We start from the raw sequence: 10289 nt of genomic DNA, 5'->3' as shown, positions 1-10289 counted from the left end.
CCAGGGACAGCTTTCTTGGAGTTCTACAGTGAGAGCGTCATTGCTTTTATAGTTTTCATGACAAATCTGTTACACTAAGTAATTTATCCAGGTCTTTTGCATACAGTCTCTTTTGATAACAACAACTCTCTTAAGTCAGGGTTGTTGTTGTTGTTGTTGTTATGTGCCGTCGAGTCGGCCCCGACTCATAGCGACCCCTCCTTGGGTTTCCGAGGCAGTATCACTACGGAAGTAGGATTGCCCAACCTTCCTTCCGAGGAGTGGCCGGTGGGTTTGAACCGCCAGCCTTCTGGTTAGCAGTCAAGTGCTTTAGCCACTATGCTACCAGAGTTATTTGTCCCAATTTCACAGATTGGAAAACAGAAGCCGGGAGAGGAGCAGTGACTTGCCCAAGGCCACACACCAAGTCATTGACAGAGCTAGGAGTAGACCTAATTCGCCAACTTCCAGTCAAATCTTTAGCCCCTACCTACTGCCTCTATAGTTTAAGAACTTGTTCCTAGGTATATGTTAAATTCCCCCAAGGAGCGGGAACTGGAATGGCCTACATTGGCCTTTTTATGCTTCAGCCTGAATGAGTTTCAGACCCTCCTCTGAAAGTTTAACTGCGGAAAAGGAACTAGAGAAACTGAAGACACCGGGAACCAACCAAATTTAACTAAACTAGAAACAGATTGGCTAATACAGAATTCACGATCAGCTAGCTGGCTCTGGCTGGCCCTGATCTGTCCACTTGCTATCTTACAGTTCCTTTGGAACCTATACCTGCTTCCTGTCTCACTCTATATTCTTTTCTTGAATGTTTTCATCCACGCCCACACTGTTATCACTTGTATGCAGATATACATAAGTATATATGTCCAACCCAGCCTTCATCTCTAAATTCCATTATCTGTATAGCCAATTGGCTCCTCTATATCTCCTTCAGGATGTCTCAAAGGCAACCCAAACTCAACACACAAACTGAACTCAAAATCTACACACCTCAACCCTCTTCCAAGCCTATACCTTTTCCAGTGTTCCCACCTCTATATACCCACATACACAAACCAAAAACGCAGGAGTTATCCTTAATACGTCTTCCATTTCTCATTCATCATGAAATCCTGTCAGTTTTACTTCCTAAATATATATTCTCTTGTCCTAGCTACCATCATCTTTATCTGTTTACACCACAGACTTCCTGCCTTCCTTCCCAGACATTTTTGCATACTGCAGCCAGAATAACCCCTCAAAATGCAACTGATACTGTTCACTTTCTTTCCCCAATCCACCCCCACCCCTGTTTTAAAATATGTGGCTTCCTATTGCTTATGGCATAAAGCAACATCTCTGCCTGGCTCCTCCCTAGCTCTGCAGTTTCCTGTCTAACCACACATTAGTCCTCCCTCTCTCACCTTCAATTATACGGCCTTCTTCAAGGTCTTCAAAATTTCCAAGTAACTTCTCATCTTTGGGCCTTACAAATGCTACTTATTCTGCCTAATATGCTTATCTTTTTCCCCTGGTAAAGTAAATTTGTATTTATCCTTCAGATTTCTCTCAGTCATCACTTCAGGCTAGTCTTCCCTGGCTGCCCAGACCGACTCAGACCCCTCAGTTAGAGCAGCATCATGTCCTTCTCCTTGATAGTACTTTCCACTGTTTGAATTATTTTAGTTATTTGTTAAGCATCTACTACATTCCACCACTGTAGGGATACAGCTATGAGGAAAACATGGCTCTTGCCCTGGTGTTTAATGGAGATACAGGTAGTAAGCAAGGAACCCTGGTGGTGCAACGGTTAAACACATGACTGCTAAGTGGAAAGTTGGTACTTTGAACCCACCCAGCAGCTCCACAGGAGAAAGAACTGGCAATCTCTCTTAAAGATTATAGCATCGAAAACCTTAGGTAGCTAACAACAACAGGTAACCAAACTTATTGCCATCGAGTCGATTCTGACTCACAGTGACCCCCATTGGATTTCTGAGGCAGTAAATCTTTATGGAAGTAGATTGCCCTATTTTCCTTCTGTGGAGCAGCTGGTAGGTTTGAACCACCAACCTTCTAGTTAGCAGTCAAATGCCTTAAGCAGATAATTACATTGTTATGAGTGCTAACCATAGCAATAAGTATAGGATGCTGTGGGAGCCCAGAAGAGAGGTTCCACATCCAGACTTGGAGGTAAGCAAAGGCTCCTCAGAAAAAGTAATACCTGAGCTGAATCCTTAAGAATTATCAAGGCAAAAGGAAGAAGGAAGAAACTCCAAGTAGAGACCAAGAGGATGATTCAGGAAACTTACTGAGAGTAGTTGTATTTGGCTGGAGTGCAGAACTGGAGGTGAGGATGAGATGGAGGTAGACAAGTGAATAGGAGCCAGATTGAATCTTGAGCCACCCTTTCGCACCTGGAAATATAACCTCCTCAAATACATTAAATGACGTGGCAGACTTTTCCTGGCCTTCTTTGATCTTCTACCTTTAGCACATAAACGGAAATCCTTTTCGGCCAGGTTGAATTTCCTGTCAGATCTCAGGCTGTGTGTTACTCTTCAAAGCTTAATGTATTGTCAAGTTGCTGCTTGTCTAAGAGAGGGCAGGTATAGCCTATCAACAAATAAAATTCCAATCGTTTGTAATTTCCAAAAACTGAAAACAAATTTCCGTCAACTTGAGATTGGTTAAATAACGTTGAATGTGACATATACATACTGGGAATATTCTGAAGGTAAAAGGGTTGTTGTTGGTGGTGGTGCCTTTGAGTCCACTCCAACTCAAGCAACCCTGTGTACAACAGAACAAAACACTGCCCAGTCCTGCACCAGTTTCACAATCTTTGCTATACCTGAGCCCATTGTCGCAGCCAGTTTGTCTGTCAGTCCATCTTGTTGAGGGCCTTTTCCTTTTTCTCTGACCTTCCACTTTACCAAGCATGATATCCTTCTCCAGGGAACGGTCCCTTCTGACAACATGACCAAAATAGGTGAGATGAAGTCTGCAAGTATCTATAACAATTTGAAGAGGAAAAGATAGGTTTACAAAGGAATGGACAGCATGTATGTGTTTATGTAAAAACACATAATGTATAATCTTTATGCATTCTAAGAAGTTATATTCCCAATTAATAGTGATAGTTGTAAGTTAGAGATCCAGACTTTTGTTTCTATTTGATGTACTTCTCTGTTGTTCAATTTTTATTCAGCTATCATGTTTACCCTTATAATTAAAAAGAGTTAGAAGATATTTCCAATTTGGAAAAGAAAAATTCCAATTCCAAAACAAGGCAGGTTTGAATAACCCTATCATCCATCAGGATAACCCTATCATCCATCAAGTCATTCTGGACAGATAAGGATAGTTCTGGAATCTGACTAGCATCCTGGTCATGAGGCAGAATTGCATCTGTGAAGAACTGTCTCCAAAAATACATCCATGGGAGTGAGCAAGGCAACATTTAGGCTTTGTAGGTTCTCCCTAAAGTTGGGCCTACTATGTGTCACCTTGAAGACACCCTTCATATTTCCACTTTCCATTTGTCCAACAAGCCTTTATTGAATACCCATTCTTTGCCAGGCTCACTGCAGGGTAATTGTGGGAACAGAGAAAGTGGTCTGACTTTTGGTCTCTATCTTTATACTTACAGAGGAGGACTGAAAAGTAGGTTTTAAAGAAATAAGTACAAATGGGAGTCTTTAATCTGAAGACTCCTATCTGTCTGATTCTGGAGAATTTCAGCCATTTATTAACTCTTTTAGTCCCTCCTATTCTTTCCATTTTTCCCCTCCTGAAATCTTAATAGGCACATGGTGCTTCTCAGCCTCAGACATTAGCATGTCTGTTAATTTCTCTTTCATCATTTCTACCACTTTGCCACTCTGTATTCATCCTGGGAGATTTCCTCATTCCTCTTTCATTTGGGAATTTTTTTGGGGGGGTTTTGTATCCTATCAGCTATTTAAGCCACTGTTGAATTTTCTATTTTAATAACTACATTTTCTATTTCCAAGAACTTTAATTGGTTCCTAAATCATTGTTCTATAACCACCTATTCTTGATTTATCCAGTACCTACTGTCTGGAGTTATAAAACCCACTGCCATTGAGTCAATTCCAACTCATAGTGACCCTATAGGACAGAGTAGAACTGCTCCATAGGGTTTCTGAGGCTGTAGATGTACAGAAGCACACTGCCTCATCTTTCTCCCACAGGGTGGCTGATGGGTTTGAATTGCCAACCTTTTAGTTAATAGCCAGATGTTTTAACCATTGCACCATGAGAGCTCCTTTCTGGAGATATACTAGGTGTCTAATAAGTGGTTGTCAAGTTGAATGAATGAATAAATATATATCCTTTATTTTTTGAGAATTTCAAAGATGCTGATATTTAAACTTCTGTTCAGATTTTTCTATTATTCCTGTTTCTTGAATGAGAATTCTAATGCTCTTGTGGGGTTCTCTCAAAAAGCTGACAATTCCTTTTTTTTTTTTTGACAATTCTATTTTCAATGCAATGTCTACAATAGCCTGGGAGCCTGCCAGAGTCTCAATTTTGCTATAAGCTTTGGGAAAGCAGCATCTTTCTAGCAATTTATTTGGACAGGCAAGAGGGAATGTTCTAGTCAGTCTGTGTGAGGCAGCCTGAGCCCACGTGAGGGAGCCTACATGTTCCCATTTGAGGGTGTTGGAGCCTCAGCTAGAGTCTTCAATACATAGCCACTTCCTGGCAAGCATTGGGGTTCAACCTCTGCCCATACATGTATATTTTGCCTTTTTTGGTCTCTACATTTTTTTTTAAAATTTTTAATGTCTCTCTGTATTTATTTAAAAATAAATACATTTATTGTATTCTATATTTGGAGTTAGGGGTAGGTATATTTTACTTGAACTTTCATCCACCATTTTGACCAAGAGGTATACTTAATTTTTCATATCGAGAAACTGAACCTAGAATGAAACAACTTGCTCAAGACACACTTAATTCTCGCCAATATATATATTCTGAAGCACTTTTCCTATTTTAAACATTGTATATTGTGTTTCTTTGCCTCAAGATTTTGATATTTAAAATGGAAAAAGTAATGGTTGTCTTGCTCTTCTCAATTACGTTAGTGTAAAAATTGACACTGCAAATAAATATGAAAATATTAAAAAAAAAAAAAAAGTTCAGAGAGTGCAATGGCACCCACTTTTTGAACACCTGCTGCAGGAAAGACAGTGGCTCTCTAGGTGGGGTTTCTCTCCATACATCCCTCACAGATGAGGAAATAGCCTGTGGTAAAAGTTTGTTAACAGTCCAGTGGAGGTATGTATCAGTTGCCTGTTGCTGTGTAACAAACCATCCTAAAACACAGTGGCTTAAAAAAATAAGTATTATTGCTTCCAAGTCTCAGAGGGAGCATATTTCTTCAGGTCTTAGCTGAGCTCACTCATGTGTCTGCACTTGGCTGTAGATACCTGTGTCACCCTCTTGATCTTTACTGGGGGTAGGCTGGCTGTTGGCTACTCTAGGATGGCCTCAGCTGGGATCACTGGCTCTCTTAGATATATCTCTCACATGCACATGTCTCTCATTTCCCTCCAGCAGGCCCGCCATGTTCTCATGGCACTGGCAAAGAGCAAGAGGGCAAGTCTTCTTTTCAAGCTTGTTGGCTTCATGTTTGCCAGTATCCCATTGGCCAAAGCAAGTCACGTGGCTGGGCCCAGCATTGGAGTGGAATAGAACTACAAAGTTATCAAAGGGCTGAATATATGGGGAGACCATGAGTAAGGATCATGCATGCAATCAGTCTCACACAGAACACAATGATAATTTTTATCTAGGAAAGAAAGGCTTCACAGAAGAGGGTACATTAGAGCTGAGTATTGAAACATGAGTGTATTCAGGCAGCTGTTACTTGGAACTGGATGCAGCCTGATTTGCCACAATCAATAGAAACTCAGCAGGTCTTTCTGTGCTTAGGACAGACAGGATTTTATTATTTGTATCTTGGCTTCATTCCTTCTGTGATCGAGCACAGGGCAGCAGGTACTCAACAAATGTTTGTAGAATTGAGTTGAATATTTTACTCTGAATGAGGTATGTGGACTGAAACAGCTGAACCTTGAAGCCAGTTGTTGAAACAGCTTAGCATCAATTCTCCAGAAATCTGGAGGCACCAAACCTGTTATAGGTGTTGAAGTGGGATGGGATGGACTTTTCTTTGAGTAAGAACACAAGCCAGTTTCCTCTAGTATACAAAATAATGTGTTCTTTGTCGTCTGCCTGTAGATTTGACATCTAAAAGATTCAGGCCTCCATGGTCGACAACCTGTACCCACTAGGCCAGTCCAACACTTTCCAGAGAATTCAGCTGTGAAGTGACTCCAACTGGCACTTTCCTAAAACCTAGTTGAGACTGCTGCTTTTTGAGAGGAAGATGGTCTCTGTCCCTCTAAATCTGTTGAAACTCTGTCCTTGCATGTTAAATCACCACAAAGTGATGCATGAGTTGTATTAATGTAGCTAAAACTGAATCACAAGTTATTGGCCTTAGGTTTTTGACAAATTCCATTTTAAGAACATTTGCCAATTTTATCATCTCTGCATACAGACTGCTTCTTTGAATCAAATGATGAGAACTGTGTATTTCAAGGTTTCCCTTTTGGGTTTGGCTGCTGGGAATTTCAGACTATAGGCTTCGTTTCCTAAATTCCCCAATGTATCTCCCTCTTCCTCTAATCTGGCTTCTAATCTCTCTCTTCCATTTTAAATTTTCTACATCTGCACTGTCTAGTACATGTGGCTTTTGAGCACTTGACTTAGATTATCTAGTCCAAATTGAGATGTGCTGTAAATTATACTGTAAATAATTATTTTTAATATTGATTACATGTTGAAGTGATGTTTCTAGATACATTTAGGTGAAATAAAACATACCACTAAAACTTTTGTGTCCCATACAAAACCCCTTGTAAAAGTTTGCTTTCACTTTTCTTCTCCCCAGGTGAGTACTGTTCTCATGAATCTCTCTAGTTTCTTGCCACATCTGTTCTAGACTTAACAAGTTGGAAAGGATCTGATAAAATGATTCACACCAATTGTAAATGACTTGGTAACATTGTGTTCACCCCTCTTCTCAGCGGGTATTTCAACAGGGAACAATCTCTGAACCAAAGGAATGAATGGCCAATGGTGGAATTTCAGGCCTCAGTGACAGGTGAGTGATAGACTGTTTTGTTTTCTATGTTGTTGTTGTTATGTGCCCTCGAGTCAGCCCTGACTCATACCGACCCCTCCTTGGGTTTCCGAAGCAGTATCACTACGGAAGTAGGATTGCCCAACCTTCCTTCTGGGGAGTGGCTGGTGGGTTTGAACCGCCAGCCTTCTGGTCAGCAATCAAGTGCCTTAGCCACTATGCTATTTTTTTTCTATATGTGTGTTTATATATATGTGACTACATTCAGGATGTGACTGAAAGTAGGGTCTTTGGATGAAGAATGTGACTGAAAGTAGGGTCTTTGGATGAAAGGTAATGGGATAGGCTGATAGGCTGAGCAGAGAAGTTAATAAACCCCTAGCTGAGTCACTGTAAAGGGCTGTCATCTAGTGCAGGGCCTTAGGGATTTGTTAAGTAATAGAAGAGCCTAGTTGATGTCACCAGAGGTTAGGTACCAAGACAATCTCCATGGTAACTTTAGTGAAGTAGAAGAGAGGGCCTCAGTAGGAATCATGCTTACAGTCCACAACTGAATCACTGGCTTAACTTTGGGCAAGTCCCTTCACCCCTTAGGTTTCAGTTTCTTCATCTGGAAAATGGAAATGGGTGTCCTATCAAATGAGGTCTAAGATATGTGAAGACACTCTGAGAAATAGGACATGCTCTACAAATGCAAGGAACCAGGATAAGTGTCTTAAAATGGAAATGTAGTCAAACAGGCCTGGAGTAATGGAGGGTAGAAAGCAAGGGCTGAGGGCTACAGAGAGGCCTGAGGGCCAATGTCCCTTATACCTGGAACAACAGTCCTTCTCTGTCCTTGCAGGCTACACCCGGACTCCCAGGGCCCATGCATGCACATGACAAATGATGGCATGAGATATGAACAAACGGGACTGTATGAAGACTTCGGTGCAGGAGCCCCCCCTTGACTACTCCTTCAAAAGTATCCATGTCATCCAAGGTCAGCCCACAGAGCACAGCACTCCACTCACCACAGCAGCAGGCCTGGGGTAGTCCCTAGGAAGAAACTACAGTCTACTGTTGAACAGCCATATGCTTGCACATTTTTTTTTCAACTTCTCTTTTATGGGGGTGGGGTGGTAGGGAGATGGGAGTTGAAGAGTTTCAGCCTTTTTAAAAAATTTGAAAGGAGCCAGGGGCCTCTCAGGGTAGTTGATGGACAGTCTTCAAGAGAAGCCAGGCTACAAGAAAGTCAGGTGGAAGAAAAATCAGGAAGGCGAGCTAAGTTTCTCTTTTTTACCTTAAGAGAGGAGGAAACTAGTAAAAGGAAAACACTTGCTGCTGTGGAGACCCAGCCAGCAGACAGAACCCCATCTCCTCTGGGGACACTAGCCTGTTCTGATTACTCGTTTTAAAACTTGAGGATTCTTATCAACAAACGGGCATGTTTCAAGTATTTAATGACAAATTTCTTGTGTTCATCCCTACCATATGCAAACTTATTCCATCATCACCCACACTTACCAACAGCACCCACACTTACCAACAGCACCCACACTTACCAACAGCACCCACACTCATTCCATTTTACCCTTCAATAGCTTTGTAAATGGGCAGCTAGTATGCTTCAGGAGTCGCAAGGAGCCTCTCAGCAATACGATGCTCTCAAGGTGTCACCAGTTCTTCCCAGGCAAGTTCTGCCACTCCTGGCTTTTATCTGGTCTCATAAAAGCATTAGTAGACCTGTCTTCACAGACCATGTGTACATCCTGACCCATTATCAGCTTTGGTCGTCTCTCTAAGGCAATTTATGGTCAGTCACCTTTAAGCTCAAGAAGCTGGCATACCCAGGAGGTACTAGCCTTTCCTTAGGTTTAGGGCACTATTTGGGTTGGCATTAGCCACAGTGGTATTCACCTTTATTCTTTCATGAGTACACACCTACCTACCATGATCTTTATTGTGCTTTGTTTTTGATTGATTCAATCCATGTTTCATAAAAGTTTTGGCTATAATAATAGCTGAGAGGACACAGGAAGAGAAGGAAATATAGCTTGTAACTACCTCGGGAATTCTAGGCTCTGAAAGGGGAAACGTAGCTGTCCTCTGTGAAGTCTTCAGAATGAAAGAGACAAGGTACTACTACACAGCACAAAACAATCAATCCATATAGATGCTCTGTCCTTCATTCACTAGTTGAGCACTTACTTCTTGTAACATTTACGTATGTATTATTAATATATATTTGTCTATGTGTGTTCCTTGCTGAGTGAATGAATATTAACGAACAAACCCAGACAAGCCTGTCAGGTACAAAGGGTGAGGGGAGAGGTGTATCCAGTCCCCAAAAGTCCAAGGGTGCCCTCCAGTTCCCCAGAGCTTCTGGAACACATTTCAAGCTGGGGTTAGAAGGACAGAGTTTGGAGGTATCTGGCACCCTCTTAACTATTGTTGAATTAATCAATAGATGGATCATAGAATCTGAAATGGCAGTGACGTTAGAGGGCATCTAATCCACACTGTCCCCAACCCACAGTCCTCTAATTGCCGTTCACAAATATAGTGTTAAAGGAGTTTCCCACCATACTCGCATACCGACCTCATAATTGGTGTTAGAGGTGATCCAAGGAAGTTCTTCATATCAGACTGACTCCTGCCCTCTCAAGACACATGAAACAAGTTGCATGACAGCCCTTCAGAAATAGGAAGACAGGATCACTTTTTCCTCCCAAGACTTGCTGGGGGCTGAATGCCCTCCAGTTCTTGGAGCTTTGATGGCTTGATTTGTAGAACTATCAGTGCCTTTGGCTTAGATAAGGGAGCTTGGACAGAGATCCTCACGTAATGCAGTACCCTGCTAGAGTCTGGAGTGAGTAGTAACCTGGACACCCCACTCCATCCCTGATAACAGCAACTCCAGGCCTCAAGTTTTAGGCAGCTCCGCCCTTCCAGTGGCACTCTCTGAGCTTGGGATCTGCCCATGTTTGGTGGCGTTCTCTAAGCTGCTGCCTCATCAGACTGGATGCTCATCCATGTTGTTGCTGTTGTTGTTGTGTGCCGTCGAGTCGGCCCCGACTCATAGCGACCCCTCCTTGGGTTTCCGAGGCAGTATCACTACGGAAGTAGGATTGCCCAACCTTCCTTCCGAGGA

The 10289-nt window shown here is 42.0% G+C and overlaps 1 protein-coding gene across 1 annotated transcript in view; it reads left to right on the top strand.

Moving 5' to 3' along the window:
* Positions 1-8056: 8056 nt before the first annotated feature.
* LOC103197114 (transmembrane O-methyltransferase homolog) overlaps positions 8057-10289 on the top strand; it is a 21566-nt gene continuing 19333 nt past the window's right edge. Inside the window, exon 1 of the mRNA XM_007940987.1 lies at positions 8057-8138. Coding sequence (XP_007939178.1) covers positions 8057-8138 — 82 coding nt within the window. The remainder of the gene's footprint in view (positions 8139-10289) is intronic.

The sequence above is a fragment of the Orycteropus afer genome, unplaced genomic scaffold (genome assembly GCF_000298275.1).
Source record: "Orycteropus afer afer isolate SDZICR_OR568_19922 unplaced genomic scaffold, OryAfe1.0 scaffold00074, whole genome shotgun sequence".
Classification (NCBI taxonomy): Eukaryota; Metazoa; Chordata; class Mammalia; order Tubulidentata; family Orycteropodidae; genus Orycteropus; species Orycteropus afer.
The sequence above is the reverse complement of the archived record's forward strand: the minus strand, read 5'-3'. Positions and strand labels throughout refer to the sequence as shown.